The sequence below is a fragment of the Aquila chrysaetos genome, chromosome 7, assembly GCF_900496995.4.
Source record: "Aquila chrysaetos chrysaetos chromosome 7, bAquChr1.4, whole genome shotgun sequence".
Lineage (NCBI taxonomy): Eukaryota > Metazoa > Chordata > Aves > Accipitriformes > Accipitridae > Aquila > Aquila chrysaetos.
Window position 1 is genome coordinate 7,364,631 of NC_044010.1, and position 19,495 is coordinate 7,384,125.

At 48.2% G+C, this 19,495-nt stretch overlaps 2 protein-coding genes across 3 annotated transcripts in view; one reads left to right on the forward strand and one right to left on the reverse strand.

Moving 5' to 3' along the window:
* NME7 (NME/NM23 family member 7) overlaps positions 1-4,069 on the forward strand; it is a 92,869-nt gene extending 88,800 nt beyond the window's left edge. For both annotated transcript variants that reach the window (XM_030019822.2, XM_030019823.2), the window contains exon 12: positions 3,805-4,069. In XM_030019822.2, coding sequence (XP_029875682.1) covers positions 3,805-3,837 — 33 coding nt within the window. In that variant the 3' untranslated portion in view covers positions 3,838-4,069. The remainder of the gene's footprint in view (positions 1-3,804) is intronic.
* On the reverse strand, positions 3,883-19,321 carry ATP1B1 (ATPase Na+/K+ transporting subunit beta 1). Its single transcript, XM_030019824.2, has 6 exons — positions 19,019-19,321; positions 16,217-16,345; positions 8,887-9,042; positions 7,924-8,108; positions 5,959-6,039; positions 3,883-5,299 (listed from the first exon to the last, which is right to left on the reverse strand). The coding sequence occupies exons 1-6, from the start codon at positions 19,116-19,118 to the stop codon at positions 5,033-5,035; spliced, it is 918 nt and encodes a 305-aa protein (XP_029875684.1). The 5' UTR covers positions 19,119-19,321; the 3' UTR covers positions 3,883-5,032.
* Positions 19,322-19,495: the final 174 nt, after the last annotated feature.

The window sequence follows — 19,495 nt, forward strand, 5'->3', positions numbered from 1 at the left end:
GGTGAAGCAGTTTATAGGGTCAGAGCCAGAAGGTCACAGCTATTCACCCGTTATTACTTCCTGAGCATTATTGTTATTTGTCCCTGAACAGGAGCTAGAGGAGGCATAGCTGCATACTATAAAGCAGGTAGATGGTTCCTGGGATCTGTAAGGAGAGTACTGATGTCAAATTTAATCCTGTTTCATCCCTGGGAAGAAGCGAGCACACCTGAATGTTGACATCATTGGAAGGGTATTTGGGTGGCATCTGTGAAATGCGTTTGGTTGGTTTCGGATCAGTTCCTGGTGTGGTTTGTCCTCTGCCACCTTTGGGTCCTGTAAAGAGACCAGAGGTGTGCTCGGCTCAGAGAAGCTGACCTTGCCCTAGGTCAAATGTGAGGCTTGTTGAGGTGTTCTGTACAGGCACAGCTCCCTTTTCTGTGGTTTACGCTATACTCGGACCCTGGGAGAGAGAGTAACTGTATTTCCTAAAATACAGACTGCTTTGGAATACCCATCTGAACACTCAGTGCAAGTACCTCCCAAGTCCCGGATTCCCTTGGAAAAGGACCTTGGTGCTTTTAGAGTGGGGTTCTTCCAGCTCTCTCCAGCTGGGGCCTCATAAGGTGGGGGCACCCCAAGTGTCTGTCTTGGTAGTGCTGAAATCCTTGGTCTTGCGTCTTCTGCAAAACCCTGTATGGGATGTCTTGTGAGTGGGGTAACAGGTGGCCCTTTTTTCTGGTGTTTCTTGTCCAGCACTGCCATGCTCCCGAGGGTGAGGTTCTTGGAGAGAAGGATCCTTTCTGTGTACCCACAGATATGCTAGCTCTTAACTGGTTTTACTGGGAGCTGGGTGGCAGCTGACCCACATCAAGATAATTATATATAACGAGAACATACCAGCACCTGGTTTTGAACATTATACAATATGTAGTGTGCTGCTTCTGATGTCTGAGCCTCGTCGGTACAGTCTGCGTGGATCTTCAACAATCCAATAAAAGCTAATTGAGGAGGAAGAGGTTTTCCGTAGTTTGTAAGTAAGCTGAGGCTGTTCAGCCTGGCCTGGGAAAACTGGTTGCACAAAATCAGGGGCTTTTAAGGGCTAAGATAGCACAATGCCTTTTGTTGCTTACAGCAAGTGGGCAGGAGTTGGGTGAGGACAGCCTTCGCCCGCGTCAGTGTGTGCTGCAGGGGCAGATCACGGCCTCACCGCCGGGGTGCCCAGGCAGCGCAGGGAGCCGTGGGGTTGATGCCGCTCTGTTAAACCTGCCCCATGGCGGCAGTTCTGCAGTGGCAGCAGTTCTGTCGGTGCCCTCTGCCGAGGCTGGACCCAGAGTTACTACCCGCAAAGGAGCAGACTCTGCTGCGCTGGGCCTTTTTCTGTGCTCTTGACACAGCTCACCGCACACGCCGAGGGTCGTGCCTGGGCCCCTGCCGGCCAGCCACCCTCAGCCAGACTGGGAACAGAAACCCAGAAATGCCAGCGCTCGGAGCTGTAAAACTGGTAGCTGGCGTGTGTTTGTGCAGCCACAGCCTTAAAGGTTCTTGTCCTTAAATGTGTGTGTGTGTCTCTCTCTCTCTCTCTCTCTCTCTCTCTGCTTTATATTTTATTAGTATTTTTGTGTATCTCTGACCTTGAAATGGAGGTGTCCTATATCAACAAGAAGGGGGATAAAATTCACGTTTAATGGCTACAATTACAGTTAACTGTGTTGAGCCAATCTGGCAGAAAGAACAGGTTCAAACTGGCAGTTTATAGGGAAAGGGCCTATTAGGCAGTAGGGAAGGCCATGCCTTCCTGAGAATAGCTTTTACATAGGCAATACAGCATAGATTTAAAAAAAAAAAAAAATCTTGAAAGCAATGCAGATTTTAAATTAGGTTGATGAGATGTCACATCTTCACCCCCCCCCCCCCCAAGCTTTTGACCAGCCACATACTTACTTACTTTGCGTAGCAAGGCTGTGTCAGCAGCGGTTTGTGAAAGGGTTTTTTAGTATCGAGCCTGCTGTGTACCAAAAGTATCGGCACCTGCTTGTGGCGGGGGGGGGGGGGCGGGGGGGGGGGGGGGGTTGGTGGATAGGGGATTTTTTTTTTTTGGGGGGGTGGGGTGGTGTTGGTTTGGTTGTTAGGTGTGGTTTTGTTTGTTTGTTTGTTTTTCCCTAACCATCTTGCAGCCTTTTAATGCCGTGTCTCTACTAGGGCTGACAAATTACAGCAGCATTTGCCCTGGGGTGGGGACATGCCTGGCTGTGTGTGTCGGGGGGTTGTCTGGGGGTGGAGGCGGCCCTTTGATAGCAGAGTTGCCCTGAGGTCTGTGAATAGTTGGGCCTTTTCAGTGGGTGGCTGCAGGGTGTGTGGCTAGGGTCGCTACTGCCATTACTGCCTAGTTAATTAGTGATCAGGGCGGGCCAGCCTGCTTTCACTGATTTGGTACTAGAAAGTGATTGGGGGAGGGGTAAGGTTTGTTTTTGCTTTATTTCATATGCTATTACTAAGCGTACCTTATATGACCCCCCTTTTGACTCCTGCTCACTGAAGCCACTCCAGGCACTGAACATTTTCTACAATGTTTGTCCCATCCCCTGGAATCAGCCGTCAACTTTATTACGAGTTCATGCTTGGAGTTTGCGCTCATATAGTAACTTAAAAGGAAGTAGGTTATCTAACCATGAGTTGGGTCTTTTATTTATAAAGCAGTTCAGAGTTGGGTTTTTCTCTGTTGCTATTGGTTGGGTTTTGTTTTTGTTTTTTTTTTTTTTTAAACTGCCACAGGCTGTGCACCTAAGACTTGAATTGTAGGGGCAGTTGATCCTAACAAACCTTGAGCCATGCCTCCCCCCCCCCCCCCCCCCCCCCCCAAAAAAAAAAAAAAAACCACAACACCACCAACCAGCAGCAGTAGTACACCTACCAACTGCTGGGAGCCAAAATGGCTCAGCTTTCCTGCAGCTCCTGTGCAAGTGGAGCTTGCTTTGGGGAGTATTTTAGAGCTTTAATCACAGTGTCTTTGTTAAATCCTTGCTGCGCTATAAACATACAGCAGCAGTGAAACAGTTGCAGGTGAGATTTCCTCCAGCTCCTGGGGAATAGCATGAAACAGCCAAACGCATACGCTAACTGCCATAGCCTACCGTAACTGCGCTTTTCCTTCTAGCAGATGGCAAAAAGTTCAGCAGCTTGCTTTTCCAGTATCATGCGTTCCGATGAGAAAGGCTTCATCAAGCAGCTTGCTCTAGGATAGTCATGTTTTGTTACTTTGCACAGAGAAATTCTCCCTGGTAATCTGTGTCATGCAGCATAAAGCAATCTCAGCTCCTGCAGGAAGCCAGCTGCCACATTTGTCACATCGGAGCAGCCCTGTCAGGCAGAGCCCGTTCGCTGTTGGCCCAGCAGCAACACAGAACAAGTCGCTGCCCCAAAACTCTTCCACTTGCGACTTCAGTGCGCACCCTGGCCCCACACCTGCAGCACGTACCGCTACTACGGATAAAACCAATTTTTACCTGTAGTTACTACTAGAATGTGTGGCCTGTGCCTCCAGACCTGGAGAACCTGCAGTAACGGCAAATAGACTGAAGGCTTTTTGGGTCCCTGACTGGTGTGATCAGGGGCACATGTGCCACAGCAGCCTCTAACGCAGCTCACAGCTCAGGGAAAAATTTCAGGTAACTAACACCAACCCAGGCTGTTCCAGAGCTGATGTGTAACACCTTTGCTCACAGGTGGGAGCAGCACTTGAAGGCAAACCCAAGGCATGTTTCAACTAATCTCCAGCTTGAGACATTCTGAGAATGATAAAGATGTATTTTCTGTTTGAAATAGGTGCAGTACTTCTTCAAGATTCTGGACAACTAACAGCCTCCATCCTCACCCAGCGCAAAAGACGTGCACACAGAAGGGTGTGTTCATTCGTTTATTTGTCCAATGTTTCAACCTGACTGAAATACAAGATCAACAAGAGCACTGTACTCCTGGCTATTATTACATGTTAGAACATAGAGTTTTGCACTTTTAGACAACATTTAACACCATTCTATGGGGTACTGCATTGCTTTTATAAAGTTTAAAATAAAGATTTATTTTCAAACATGTGACTTTGGTTTATTTCATACATTACACTTTCTTGCAGAAAAAATAAAATTGTACAACTGCATAAATATAAAATTCTTCCACCATGAAAATGGTTAAAACATTCAATAAAGACATTAGCACCACAGTGTGCGATGCCTCCAGCAGGAAAAAAAAAAGAAAAAGAAAAAGAAAAGAAAATATACAAAGCAAGGAGTTATGCCTATCACTGAGGAGAGTGATAGTCTGACCCAGTCTCACACACAACATACTGGAGGATGAGGGAAGAGGTGGAGAGAGAGACAGCATTCGCTACAGAGCACAGTACACAATCATCTATTCTCTTTAACTTCACTTAAGTTAGTTTCCCCTGCCACCCCTCCAAATAAAAAACCCTAACACCACAGAAAAGTCAGAAGCCTTATGGAGTGCTGTTAAATATAATCTCACAGGTGGGCCTTTCTTTGAAAAGGAACAAAATAATGAGAAGTATCATGCCAGTTCTAGTCCCATTGAGTATTTACACCTTGGACAGCAAAAGTCTTTGCTCACAAGAAGTAGAAAACAGATACAATACATGGCTTGAAAAATGACCAGAGTATGCACCTATAGTACTGTACACTAAATAAAATACACAAGGCAGCAATACTTAGGGGCCAGAAACACTGCTTACTACAAGTCAGTTATGGAATCATAATTTACAGTAAAAATGGGCATGTCCCAAGGCTCAATTTTGTTTTCTTTTGTCATTTACAGTAGAATAAATATTTGTCACTATTGCTACACTTTGTTTACATTCTAACCTAGTAAATGCAGAAAGCTAGTGTAAAGCATATAGATTACGTGTAGGTCCCATACGTATGACAGTTTGTTCAAGACTAGTAGGTTTTCTTTTTTGTTCTTTTTTTTTTTTTTTTTTTAACCTTTTTAAATGGCTAGGAGGAGGGGCAGGAGGGGGGCGGGAAGAGAGTTGTGCTTACAATCAGCTGCTTTTTATGTCAAATTTAATATCAAAGCGTCCCTGGAAGCGGTCTTTGTCGCTGTACTGGATGTTCTGCCCGTAGGCCCTGCATTCCACGCGCACCTCCATGTCGTAGGTCAGGTTGGTGAACTGCACGGCCACCAGCGGCTGCAGGTACCGCGGCTGCAGGAGCTTGCCATAGTAGGGGTAGTACTGAAGGGCGAAGCCAGGGTGGCCGCCCATCCCATAGTACTCCACTGTGCCTATTTTGTCTGCATCCTCCTCTCTCTAGAGGTGGGAAAAGGAAGAACAATGACAATCACCCCAACTCTACCTTTTGCAGCCCTTGCCCCTAGCAGCATCTGTTGTTTTTCGCCAAGACCGCGACCTCTCTTCGGTCATCACTGATCCTCACCTTGACAGCGCGAGGACGTCCCGACACTGGAGAGGACACTGAAGCCCTGTCTAACTCAGTAAGCACCTCCCAGCATGCATCAGCCAGGAAAAGGACTTCCCTTTATTTAAAGCCTCAACCACTTTACACATTCGGAAACAACCACAGCTTCCTCTCTTACCAATGCACTCTCTTTGGCTAAAAAAAGTTTGCCGCTCCTCAGCTGCTTTAGTGTCAAGTAAAATACCTCTGCCCTGGAGTCCTTTTTTCAGCCAACCGTGCTGAGAGCTCCATTGCAGCACTTGGAAGCAAAATGGCTACTTTTGAGGACACCTTTTCCTTATCTGGCCCTGCTTTTACCCCTCCCTGTGAGGGCAGCGCTAACTGTCATCCATCATCAGTGAGGTTTTGAGACACTCCTGTTCCAAAGAAGGGGGGACACCCCAAGTAAGAACAACCCCTGTTGTCTGCAGAGAGGGGTAACTACACTTGGACAAAGACTGAAGTCTTCCCCTGCAGCTTCCCGACTCTGCTCTATTGCATTTCGACTTACCTTGGCACTGCAGTGGACAGGGATGAGATACGGGTTGTATTTTGCCATAACCTCTGGAGGGAGGCTCTCATTTACCGGAGCCTAGAAGAAAGCCAAAACAAGGGGACGTTACACACCGGACACTTCTCTGCAGACTGCAGCACCTTCGCAGCAGCAAAGGTCAATGGTACCAAACACGTGCCCTTAACCGGAATCCCTTCAGCTCAGTTTCAGAGGCAACAGCTGTTGGTGGCGGTTCTTGGGAGGGACGAGCAGCGTAACACAACTAGAAGCAGGGGAACTTAACCCAAGCGGAGCTGTTGTCTGTTCTTACAGCTTTACTGCTGTGCATAGATACCAAGGGAAGCAGACCAGGCTATTTTTAATTTCATGGTGTCGCTGGGGAAAGTGTTTCATGGCAGAGTGCTAGCTAGCGGGGCTTGTTTGTGCAAAGCCCGGGCGGCAGCAGGAAGAGACACACTGCGGGAGGATTTGCCGCCTGCCAGCCAGGTGCAGGAACTGGAAACGCAGAAGAAAGAACAAGGAGTGGCAGTCACACCCTGACGTTGCTGAACTTTGACACCACCTACAGGGAAGGACAAAGGCTCCGAGTATGACAGGGCAAGGTGGGGAGTGCCAACCCTGATGTTGGTCTCTTGACAAGTGCTGTAGTTTTGCTTTGCAACCTTGCAAGTCTCAGACCTGCTTTAGACACACCTTGCCCGACACCAGAGCTATAGGGTCTCTCTGCTGGAGCGTGGAACGAGGAAAACAAATATTGCCTTGGATACACACCTCATTTCTAAACAAAACATGTAAAGTCATTCCCTGACTAGGCCCTGCTGCCTAATGCAGTCTGGAGCTCTTCAGAGCCCTGTGGCAAAGAAAAGAGAAACACACCAAACCCTTCTCTTCCCGTCATCAAACGTGCACATCTTATGTCATCCCACAGCCACCACATACCAAGCACAGCACATTCCTGCTAAAATGCAGCCACTGCTTCCACCCTGGATCAGATGAGCCAAAATTCAACTCATTCTTTTGCACAGGACAGGCTCCCTTCGAAGAAAAACATCCCTCGCAACTCGTTAGCCAGACGGCACCGTTCCCCATCCTCGACTGCACTGATAGATGCTGGTGAAGGTGGCTTAGCACACCCTTTGCACTGTTTTCCATCCCAAAGATGGAGGGGCAGGTTTTGCACAGCACCTTATTCAATAGCATGTGCCCTACCACTGAATTCTTACAGAATTTTTTAGCATTTAAATGTGTTGGGGAAAAAAATAAAGGTGAAAACTGTTCCTGTCCAGATTAACATCTTTCAGCATTACTGCAAACACACCTTCAGGTGCAGCACAGGGCAAGCGGGTGACAGAGGCATCCTACAGTGTCTGGGAAACTGCATTAAATAACCTAAAGATCTCTTCACCTTCCTTGCAGCAAGAGCTGTGCCTGACTCTCAGATGTAGTTCACGCTTTATAGCCTATGTTTCAGTCTGATAGTTAATATTAGCACTACTTCATTTAATTAAGTGGTTTTAGCAAGGCAGGCAACTCTACACTGCCTGAGGAAAGAATATAGTAGATCAGGGCATGACACAATGTACTGATCTCACTACAGAGAGAGTCGGTCTGGGACAGTCGCACGGAAGCACACGGGAACTGAAAATGGGTATAACATTTGAAGAAAATGCCCCTTTAGAGCAATTCAGTTAGCAGGCTCAGAAGTTACCAGGGACATAACCGGGAGTTTGCACTGTGAGGTTCATTGCTACTTGTTATACCAACTTGCTGTGCGCAGTTTTCATTGCTTTTTAATGAAAAGTATTTTTAAAGCCAGTTACTCAAATCATCTCACAATTTCTGCTCTGCAGAAGGGGTTTAATACTGATCTCTCTCCAGAGACGGCAAAGCAGGCACAGCAAAACTGCAACCAATTCCTCCTCCTTGTCAGTAGCTTCTGCTAGAAAGGGAAGAGATACTTGCCTTAGGTTTGAAGCCAATAATTCTGTTGAGCTTGACGAGGATGCATGGCTTGCCATCCCTGTACCCGAAGGTAGGATCATTTATTCCAGAACAGTTTTCCAGCCATTCACGTTTGAATTTGCAGACCTTCTTCTGGCCCTGGGCATCATTATATGGTCCTCTCTCTTTGTAATCAGTAGGTGTTTCTGTCACGGTGGGGGAACGAAAAGACAACCACATGCAACGTGATCTGCTCGTCAGGAACAGCAACACTTACGCTTCACTGTGTAGTTTGGCTTCCCCCCTCGCCCAAACAGATAAGTGACATCACCTTCTTGAGGCTGACACCACAGCCCTGCACCCAGCCACCCCCGTGTGGGCTGGGCCCAGACCAGCAAGTTTGCAGGGGTTCTGTTTTTTAACTGAGGATTCTTCCAGGTGACAAGAGAACAAACAACATTTGTAATCCACTGGCCCAGAGATTTTTTGGGGGCAGCTTTAACAAGCGGGTTCCCCTCAGATTTTATATGCACATATTATGAGGTGATAGTCTCATTCGCATTATTACATATAATCTATTAATGGTTACCATCTCCCAGATGTTTTGCTGCATTGCACCAAGAGGACCAACACTGGCTTTAGCAAAGTTGTCAGTAAAACCACGGGGCTTTCAGAGAGGATAAGGTCAGCGCCACGTGCTTCTGAGAGTCAGCTGCAACTTTCTCCAAGTGAAATCTGGGAGTTGCCAACCATATAACCTCTACAATAAGCTTCTAGGTAGACCCTTGGCCAAGTCTGGTCTGTCCAAACCAATTTAACGAGCAGCCGTATGACCGAAACCAGAGCCTGTCGGTTTACCAACATGCCGTTGGTTACGGTAAAAGGAATGGCCAAAGCCAGAGACCACCACTGCTCACCCTCAGCTTCTGAGGGACCTGACGCATTGGTCAAAGCCCTCAGCTACAGGAAACAATCGAGACTTACCCCCACAGTCCTGAAATACTATGTTTTCAGTTTGTTGATCAGCACTGTAGTCCTTTAAGAACTTCTCAAGGTTCTTCACATACGGCTCAAAACTTTTGGGATCAGAGGCAGTAAAGGAAATTTCTGTCTTTTGTACCTGGGGGATTTGAGTCAGTCCTAGGAAAAGCAAAATCAGGAAGAAAACATTAAGTACACCTGAGAGCTGCACAGCCTCCAGGCAATGCAACACACACCAAGAACATAACTCATTCTAATAATCTCTATTTTTCAGACTTCAGGACTTGCACAAAACAGCTTAAGCTCAGTAGAGGGGAGGCTCTGACAGGCTCTTATATCCTCTTTCCAACAACAGTCTGGAATATTCGTCATGACGTTTGCATCGCTAAGCGGATAAAAATCGCAGAATCCAGGAAGGAGGCTACAAGTCAAGGTTTTCAAAAAAAAAAAAAAAAGTCAACGACAGGTCCCCTGCGCACTTCTGCCTTCTCCTCAAGGACAGAAGGGAAGCTGTCTGCATGTGAAACCAACTGCACAAAATAAAGTCCCACAGAAGCCTACTCTTATGTATGTACCCCTAATAGGTTGATTTGAAAGTCTGCCAAACACGTTATGCATTTAGGATGCATCAGAGCCGTCCACTCATGAACCTTTGCAATGAAAGACAAGAGGTTCCCCAAGTCAGGTACGGTCACTCTCTGGTGGTTGTAATCCACATTGCCTTCGTGCAGTCTCCCTTGTAGGATGCAGGGCAGGAGACATTTTCTCACTTAGTAAATTAATCAGCCTGATCGTTTTCCTTGGTCTTTTCACTCCATAAGGAGGTATTTCTGATTGCAGAAATAGCCTGCTGAGCTCTCTAATCAGAAGCTCATCACCAAGTAAGTGAGTAGGAAATACCACCACATGGGAGAGATGTTTCAAAGACTGTCCTAGATTCTGGGCTGCGTGACTAGCTCTGCTTTTGACTTTAGGAGGATGAATAGAAAAAGAATACATGGAGAAGAGAAGGGACTAGATACAAGTAATGCCCACGGATGACAGGTGCCAACCCCTTTGCTTTTCATTATGGGACTTGGAAATAGTTGCTCCTCCGTGATGTTTAGGTCACATTTTAATTGAATGCATTGATGCAGGGCTAACACTTTAAACTTAGGTAATGGGAACTGGAGTTCATGCTGCTTTTGTGGCGGCCACTGTAATTATTGAGGTCTTGACTTCTGTTCAGTTTGTCATCCTCATTTTAGCAAGAACAAGAAAAAGGAGCAGGGGAGCAGCATTTGCTTTGACAGCTTTCAGAACAGGCCTGTTGCCAACAAGTTCCCCTGGTGCAAAACTCAGGCAGCTTAAGCTGGCTGGCCCCAACCCACAAGAGCTTGTGACTCCAGCAATTTTTCCCCAGCCACTTGAGTGCTTCTGCTTAGTCCCTCCTCAAGCCAGCTCACCACTCCCCCCCCCCCCCCCCCCGCCCCACCGCTACCCACTGAGTTGGAATTTGTAACCTAGGACAAAGATTAGCTTTGTTCCCCTAAACGCAGCTCCTAGTCGTCAAAGATAGCGAGACATCCAGCAAGTAGCTTGGGGGTTTCAAGTTTTATTCCAGGAAGCAGCTTTAACCATTCAAAACTCCCTCTGGTACAAACTGACCAGGTTGAGCTTTACAAGTTTAGAAGCAACTTACTACTCCACTAGCAGAATTACATCCTATCCTTCAAAGTCAGTGGCTTTCAACCCCTTTTTGACCAATGACTTGCTTTCTTGCTTCACAAACCGTTATAAATAAATATATATAAAATAAATAAGCTGGGTTCAATTTTAGTAAGGGACTTCCATCCTGCCAACCCCTCCTCATGTTACCACTCAGCCAGGAAGCAACATGCTCAGAGTCACTCAAAGTGGCTATCTGGAATTGCAGCAAAGGCAGGCCAGGCCTTGGTTCCTCTCCTGGGTCTGCCTTTTCCAGAGTTCAAGTTACAGGTGTGTTATTCAAGTGTATAAATATAAAATTCAGGAAAGACTGGCCAGGCGTTAAGCTTCAGTCAGGCAGTTAAGCTGTCAGCTTTGCTCAGGAGCTCTAAAACATAGGAACTCCCCACCTCTGTTTTTTGTCTTGTCCAAGGTAACGCATAAAGGCACCCATGCAGGCATGGCAGGTGTAAAGGGAAGGTCAGCAATATACACCCTGTGGTGTGACAGTCACCTAGCAGAATGTCCCTGTTCTCTGGTTCGGAGAGCCTGGCCACTGATACATACAGTCCAAAGCCAACCCTCTGCCCATGAGACAAGTGGTTGGGAGAACAGGCTCCCATCCCAAAGCATCCCTGTCTTGCAAATCTTTGCAGAATGGCACTGAAGCCCAAGCAGTACCTCTGTGCACCCGTTCCAGCAGCCAGAGCAAGAGAACAACCGTTCCTGCCAGGTAGACTCAGCCTGGGGCCATAGCTGAGCTGCTTTCAGCCTAACTGGGGGCATTTACAGGTACTTGGATGAACCAGACTGGACCAGGCTTTAGTACAGCAGGTGCTTGCTTTGTTTATGACAAGAGCAAAGAGATCAAGGAAGTAAATATTTGTGAAGATGAAAGACTTGTTATGAAAAATAGCTTTATCCTGATTAAAAAAGTATTACTGGCTTCCACCACAGCCTCCATTCTCACATGCCTGCAACTGACCAGACACAAAGCCCTAAGCACAGATCTATCATTTCCTTCTTTGTTTTCCATCTGTACATCCCATAGCCAAAATAAAGCTTCAGTGCTGTTACCAGAGCAGCACTATCACTGAATCCTTCTTAAGCAACCTTGTTTTTTTTAAAAAAAAAACAAAAAAACAAAAAGTGTGTTGATTTGGTATGACGAGAGGAGGTAACCTCTGCAGAACACTTCTGTAACCTTTCTGAAACCTTCTCTCATCCCCATTAGGGAACTGAAGCAAGTACGGACAAGAAAAAAAAACACAAAGTTGAGCCATTCCAGTGCTACCTACCATGGGCTAGACACCTAAGGAAGTACGTGGCTCCAATAAGTTACAGGCATGAATAAGCCTCTTAGGGGCTCCATGCACACAGGGAAGGCATCAAAAGCAAGTCCTATGGGGGAAAAGAAACAAAGCCTCAAGTGCTTTCATAGCCAGGAGTCTAGACAACCCTCTCCCCATCTTCAGACTATAATCTGTTTGCCACAGTTCTGCATCTCATTCTATTACCACAGAGATGCACCATGGTGTCATGTGTGCCGATGCTGTTCTTCACACCTGGAAGAATTAAGTAACTTACTGCTAAAATACTGACAAACTACCTTAGAAAATTTCTGCAATTGGCTCTTAAGAGTGCATTGCTAGGAGATACAATTCCTATCTTCACTTGACTGACACCATCCACATAAATGAGTGATGCCTTGACTTGGTAACAGACACCACCTTCTGTTGGCTTTCTAGCTCTGTGAATGTACCAAAAGCCAAAAAAAAAAAAACCATGTAAACTCATTGATTTCTTCTTTTTTTTTTTTAAGCTACAGTTCCACTTCCAAAACACCATTGCAGATTAAAGTCACATTTATTCAAGTTCACTTAAAACCAGATTTTCCACATAGACTTTATCATTCTACACTGCAAGAGCAAGAGTTCAGGAAAAAGTGTCCTGAGGGTGAAGATGGAGAAGCTAGAAGTGGGAAGTCAAGCTTGTTATTAGGAATGGTTGTGTAAGTCCATAGTAACCACTCTTGCTTCATCACGCAACGCTCACTTCCAAGTACCGTGTAATCTTGGTTCAGAATGAGTCTGAACACTCCGGGGATGACACAGATGACAAACTGAGTTATCACTACACCATTCCTATTTACCACCACCCCCAGCTCACTAAATGAGGATAGGCTTTAAAAGCCTCCATACCAAGCAATGTCCTTCCAAGCTTCCAGTCACCTTCTGCCTCATCCCCAAAGTACAAAAAGCAGGTGTAAGTTTTCTACAAATGCAGCAAAATCTGCTTGGCAGGTAACATCCCTGGAGCTTGAGATTCAGAGATTTCTTCCAAACAGAGGTGCTGAGACAACAAAAGACAGAAGCAAAGTGTGACTTCACAGGAGGCAGCACACGCTCCTTGGGGCCTTCCTGCTACCTCCCCGCTGCTATCCAAGCTAAATAAGCCAAGTGGGGAATTCACAGCAGACCAGCCTTTTCCATGACACATCATGGACATGCAGCACTTGGAGCAGGGACACCTGAAATCCCCTGGCTTGAGCAGGGATTCTTCCTGCCAGCTGCCACTTAAAAAGAGCCACAGGCAGCAGTGAGCTCTCACCCCTACCCCAGCCCTAGTGATGGGATGCTGTGTTTCACAGGATGCACACCACAAGATGGCAGGATACACAACCCAATTTATATTGGGGTGGGGAAGAGGAGGAGGAGAATGGAGTATTATTTTTTAAACACAGTACACTGTGTTTAAGAGGCAATATCCTCACCCTTCCCTATTAGCAGGATAAGTCCTCCGTGCTTAAAGCATTGTCTGAGCCTGCAGCGCACATGGAACGGGGAGCTGGGGCTGTCACAATGCAATGGCAAGGCTGGACAAGAAGGTGAGCTGCACTGTCCCTTCCCCCACCCCAAGACAAAAGAGGAGGGGGGGGAAAAAAAAAGTATCATGGAAAGGTACAAAACTCAGCTTGCCCTGAAGCCCTGTATAACATTCCTGTTGTGTTCAATGCAGAAACCAATTAGCATATTAATGACACTTGGCTACAAAAATAGCACTTTATGGCTTTCAATGTTATACCCATGTCAATAACTCAATAAAACATCCTGTAGGTTCTGTTGCTGTTACGAAATCTGTTGTATTTCAGAACAAGAATGGTACCATAGCAGCCCCTACAGCATTTTCTCCTGCAAATCCTGAAGGGAAGTGTAGTTTCCTCTTTCCCAGCCATTTTGGGCTGACAACAGTGACTTGCCCAAGAAGGACAGAGCACTGTAAACAAGAATAAAACCAGGTTTTCTAGCTTCCTAGAAAATCCAAGGCCCTATCAGGCTGCCAATATACTTAACTTGGCTTGCAAATCTTGCCACAAGAACCAGGAATTAGAATTGCACACCACCCTACTTTATATAGTTCACAGTCTGCAGGGGTCCCAGATCACAAAAAAATTCGAGTTTGATGCTCACCAAGTGCAGGAGTGAACATGCCCACGCACGCGTTCGTTGTCAGAAAAGCAGTTGTGCTTGCAGCACAGGGGAGAGCGCTACACAGCAGGGGAATACAGGGACTGCTGACCTGCCAAACACAGCGGTGCAGCAACTCACTACAGTGTCAGTCTCTCTGAAAGCCTACATTAAAAGGCTATTTTTGACTCATTGTGGTATAATGGCTGCTGTGCTAGAGGATGAGGAACTGACTCGGCATTAAGAGCCAACCTCCACCACGCCTTACACCCAGCTTGTCCTCATCTGTAGAAAGAGTTGTCACATGATGCCCTGCAAAAGACCCTGCGCTATTAACTGGTAATTGTTTCCTTGAAGTTGTATGCATGTGCCATTACAGCTTGGTTCAAAACCCCTGTTTATTGGGCTGCCTACTGTCATATATTCGAGGAGCGGGATCCTGTGATTTCAGTACATGTCCTGAAAGGCCATTACAAAGATCCCCAACGACGTTTTCATTCTTCCTCCATTTTGATTTCTCTAGTACATGCTACAGGAGGGTCTCAAAATTCAGTTCTTCTTTTGGTTAAAAAAAGGATAAGCCCCAGAAAAACTGGTGCAGCATGCAATTAAGAGATGAATAAAAAGCCTCTGCAGGCTGAAATCTTACACAGAAATATTACCACAGAGTTGCTTTGAAATTGGAATCGCAAACTGCTATTACACAGAAAGCGAACAGTTTACCTAGAATGAGTAATTATGTGACATCAGGCTAAACAGCAGGTCTATCTGGATGTGACCCAAGATCCATGGGCTTCTTCGCTAATTATTTCATGTCTGGTGAGACCACTGGGCTTCGGCCGGGGAAAAACACGTTATTAAAGTAACAACTACTCCACCGTTAGCCGTGTTGGCTTTTCAGATGCAGCTAATGGCTCTGGGCAGTATCAGTGACAGTTTAGTCTTTCCTGCAAATGTCAGAGCCCATTGCAGAGACAGAAACAGCCACTTTCAGTGCTTAAGACAGCATCTGCCCCAGCCATGCTGGTACATTAAGAAGTGCCACACACTAACACAGCAGTTCCAGTCTCTGTTCTGCCTTTAAAAAGTGCTGGTGGAAAAGCAGTTATCTGAAAAAGATGATTCTTTGCCGAGATGAAACACCATTTGGTGATGGTAACGTTCCCAGTGTTGTTAGAGCAGGGAATAATCACAGCATAGCACTGCAGACAGCGGGGCTCTAAGACACCGTGCGACACTAGAGCCAACTTCTGTAGCTACAAGCCATCAGCCTCACAATTGTCACTTAAATACCACTGTTATTAAAAGCTTCTGAACTGTTTTACAGAGCAACTGGAGACAGATCGTTACCATCCCCAGTGCCAACCAGCCTCAAGGTCATTTGTAATGTGGGAAAGCAGCAGTTGCGCAGCTCCCCCCCACGCTCCGAGCTGCCGCTGGCTGCGGCGGGAATCAGATAGCACAGCAGAGCCAGGACGGGCAGAGCAGGGAAACCTGCGGCAAGGGCTAGTTACTCCATTCGCCCCTACCCAAGGCAGGCTGGCCACAGACACTGCTCAACTGATCGTTTTAATTTTGAGCAGAGACTTATTTTATAGGTCATGCATCAGCAACTACAAGACCTGCTTTTAACCTCCCACAACACACTCAACTGAAATACCCATTAGTAAATGCAACCATCTCCTCTAGATCACGCAGTGTAGTTCAGTGTTGGCTAATACAATTCAGTAAGCACACCCAGAGTTGGTACCGTCCCCTTTCTCCTTGTGCACCGCAGTTTCACCGATAAAGCTAACATTTTACCTTTGTCCCTTCACTTACCAATGGGAACACAGTGGCTAGGAAAAAAACCCGAATCCAGCTTCTTCATACAACTCATTCCCAAGTGAAGCCTCTTAGCCTCACTCCATCGCTTTGTTTTAGGGGAAGGGAAGAGCAAACCAGGTTTGAGCTCCTCTCAGACAGGAGGCATATTTCACGCGATGCAACCTTTAATTCTAGCAGGATTGCCTTCAAGCCTCAGTACTGTTAACACAGAAGGCTGAGAACATACCCACCCCCTACAAATATGTGTTGCAGCAACGACATGCTTATTTCATCCTCCTTCTTGAGGTGAGTAACCAACCCGCCTCCCCAGAACAGCTTGCACCAAGTCAAACATGGGCCTCCTATTTAGTTACCTGGAGGTGCCACTCGATCCTGGTATTTGGGCTCAAATTCACTGACAGTGAGCAACATCACTTGGATGGTCCCAATGAATATACCTGCCAGGCAACCGTAGAAGATGACATAGAAGAGGAGGATCTTAACTGCAAGAGAAAACAGAGAAGAATCAAATCAAGCCCTCAAGGCAGTCACATTTCAGGACAAAATTTCCAACCTTTGCCACCTGGAAGGAAGAGCCCAGCACGCTGAATTCGGATGGCAAGCCCTGTTGCAGAGGCATATATTTAACAGCAAGATTATGCCCTGATGCAGACAGAAAATGTAACTCACTCCAGTTGTTTGGAGGACTGGAAGCATGAGCCCCTGAAAACCTAGAAATCCATGAATCAGGATTTGTGATTGTAAAACATGAAGACTAAACAACGTTCTTCCATATTTTAAAAGATCCCTTGGCTGACCCAGTACCACCATCACACGCTATCACAGGTGACAGACGTTCAGCGAAGCAAGCGCCCAACAGCAAGAAGCCATACCACGGGTGTGCTCTGAAGGACACCCATTCCGCAAAGCTCTGGGCCTCAAAGCTATTTCCAGGAGAGTCTACAGTAAATGTTTCATTCCGGTTTACAAGCAATTGCAAAGCCAGACCTCCCCTAGTAATTCAGGCTATCACCTCCATTAAAGACAACGGGAGCAGAATTCGGGCCCAAATTAGCTCCAGTGCTCAATCTCAAATGTAGGAAAGCACTCAGACATGTCACAATACCGCACGTTTACCAGCCTTGCATGTCTACAAAGGCACTCCAGCTCTGCTCATACCAATTAAAAAGTGAATTACATAATGAAAGATTGAATATAGTTTTGGTCTAAAGGGACATGCCCAGAATAATTTTAGGGGGGAGCGGCTAAGAGCCTGGAGATGCAGCATGGCTCAGACTCTGGGTATCAGTTACCAGTTTACAAGGATTATCTCAACTGATTAACTGCACAGTAACATGCTGTACTAGGCATCACCAGGCCGCCTACAGGAAGGATAAGCCAGCCCATGCCAAGCAACTCTATGCTAATCAGGCTGCAGGAACAAGCAGGCCAGCGCAGAGGCCAAAGAGTACTTGAAAGAGAGCCTGCTTGATCTCGGACTGTCCTCATCTAATTGCAAACAAAAAAGAGGTGGTTTATTTGAAGGACTTGAAGTGATGAGCTACAAGGGAAGCTGAGGAAGCAGTAGGCAGAAGTATTCCTTCTCGCTCCCCAGCTCCGTGGTAAAAAAAACTTCATCACTGGAGAAGCCTCCCAATGAAAGCAGGCAGTTCTGGTTGCTTTCTTTTCAAGTCTATGAAAGACGGGCGAGCAGGAGGGACAGCCAGCGACACGGAGGCTGAGGGACGCTGTCAGAAAGGCACTCCATCCTCTCATCTTCCTCACGCACACCAGAGGCAGGGGAGGCAGCCAGGGCTGGAGGGCAGAGCTCGGTGCGGTAACACGGTGCTCCAGGAGTTAAAAGCACTCTTTGGTATCCAGGCAGCGTAAAGCAAATGGCTGTGACGTCAGGGACGTGTGGAAATTTTTTCCAGAGCATGGTCATAGGAGGTGCTGTTGTAACAAACCAAACACTAATGCTGTTGTCTGCAGCGTAACGCCTTTGAGTTTTGTAACATCAGAAGGCAAACGCTGGGAGGTAGCTTATTTAATCAGGTTCCCAGCCAGGATGCTCTTAACGCCAAAGGCACCTTAAAGGTCAAAACCACTCCAAGGTCTCAGAAAACGCACAGCGGGCCTAGCAACCGAGCACAACAGGGTTGAACAAGAAAGCTTCCCGCAACAGGTAGGTTTATAACAGAGGAATCGGATCATCAGCCTGCAGATCGACTCCGCAAATGGAAATCAGTCCTAGGCGGATAGGTACGGGCGCTCTGGGAGAAGGACCTGGTTCAGCCTCCGCGTTTGAAGCACTGCGCAGTTGCCTGGTGCCTCAGGAGCAGAAAATACCTATCCATGCGCACCCACAACCCAATTCTGCTCACGTAAAGATACAGCAGAAGCCTGCTCTAGTCCGCCCGCCTGCCAGAGCTAAAGCTGGCAGCTCCGGATGTGGCACCTCCGGCTGATCCATTACAACAGGAGCCGAATTCAACATCGCAAGGGTGGCACACCAGCTGTGGTTGGCAGCAACTGGAAGACTGTCTATTTGCGTAAAGAAAACGTTAAAAGCCTCTTAGTCTAAGTGCTATTTGTACAGCACCTAATAAATACATCATGAGCATTTAATCACGAACGCACGTATAGCCATTTCCTTCTCGCGGAGGCATTAAAAGCCAATTGTTCTCTCTCGACGAGGTAAAATTAGCTCGGTTTTCTTTATCCGGAGAAGAGGGAAGAAAAGAAAAGCCACCGCGAAGTCTAAGGCAGATAGATGACGGGTGGGAGGGCAGACTCCCCCGACGGCGATGCTCCCGGGCCGGGCCAGCCACCGGGGAAGGAGACCCAAGGACGAGGCGCCCTCGCCAAGGTCGGCCCGCCCCAGGCTCCATCCCGGGGCCGGGGGCCGACCTTCCCTCACCCCCGGCCCCACCTGAAGTCAAACATAGGCGGGCAGCGCCCCACGCCGCCCCCCGCGGAGCCCCACAGGACCCCCCCCCCCCCCGCTCCGCGGGGGGACGCGTCGCGCCGCTCCCGGCCCCGGCCCCCTCCCCGGGGGCCGCAGCCCCGCCGCAGCCGGCGGAGGCGGGGCGCCGCGGGCCGTGCTGCAGTGCCCGCCGCATCGCCGCCGCCGCCGCCCCCCGACCCGGCCTCGCCGCCCCCGGCCCGGCACTCACACCAGCTGCCTCCGGTGCGGCCCAGCAGCTCCTTCTTCTCCGAGTTCCAGATGAATTTCTTCCAGTTGCCGTCGCCGTCCTTGGCCTTCCCGCGGGCCATGGCGAGCGGGCGGGCGGGCGAGCGGCGGGGAGAGGTCTAGCCCTCGGCGGGCGGCGCGGGCAGGCCCCGGCCGGGCTCCGTGCCCCGCGGCACCGGGGTGGTCTGGGTGCGCCCGCCCGCGCTACGGGGCAGCCGGCGGCGCTGGCCCGCCGGGGTAGCGGGGGGGGGGGGGGGGGAAAGCCACCGGTGGGGGGCGGGAGCAGCGGCGAGGGGAGCGGAGCGGAGCCCACGGGGCACAGAGCAGCCGCGCTCCCCGCCTGCCGCGCCCCTTCATATACACCGCCGGCTCCGCCCCGCCGCTGCCTCCGCCAATGGGCGCCGGCAGAGGGCCCGGGGGGCGGGGCCTGCCGCGGGGAGGGAGCGTGGCCCAGCGGCGG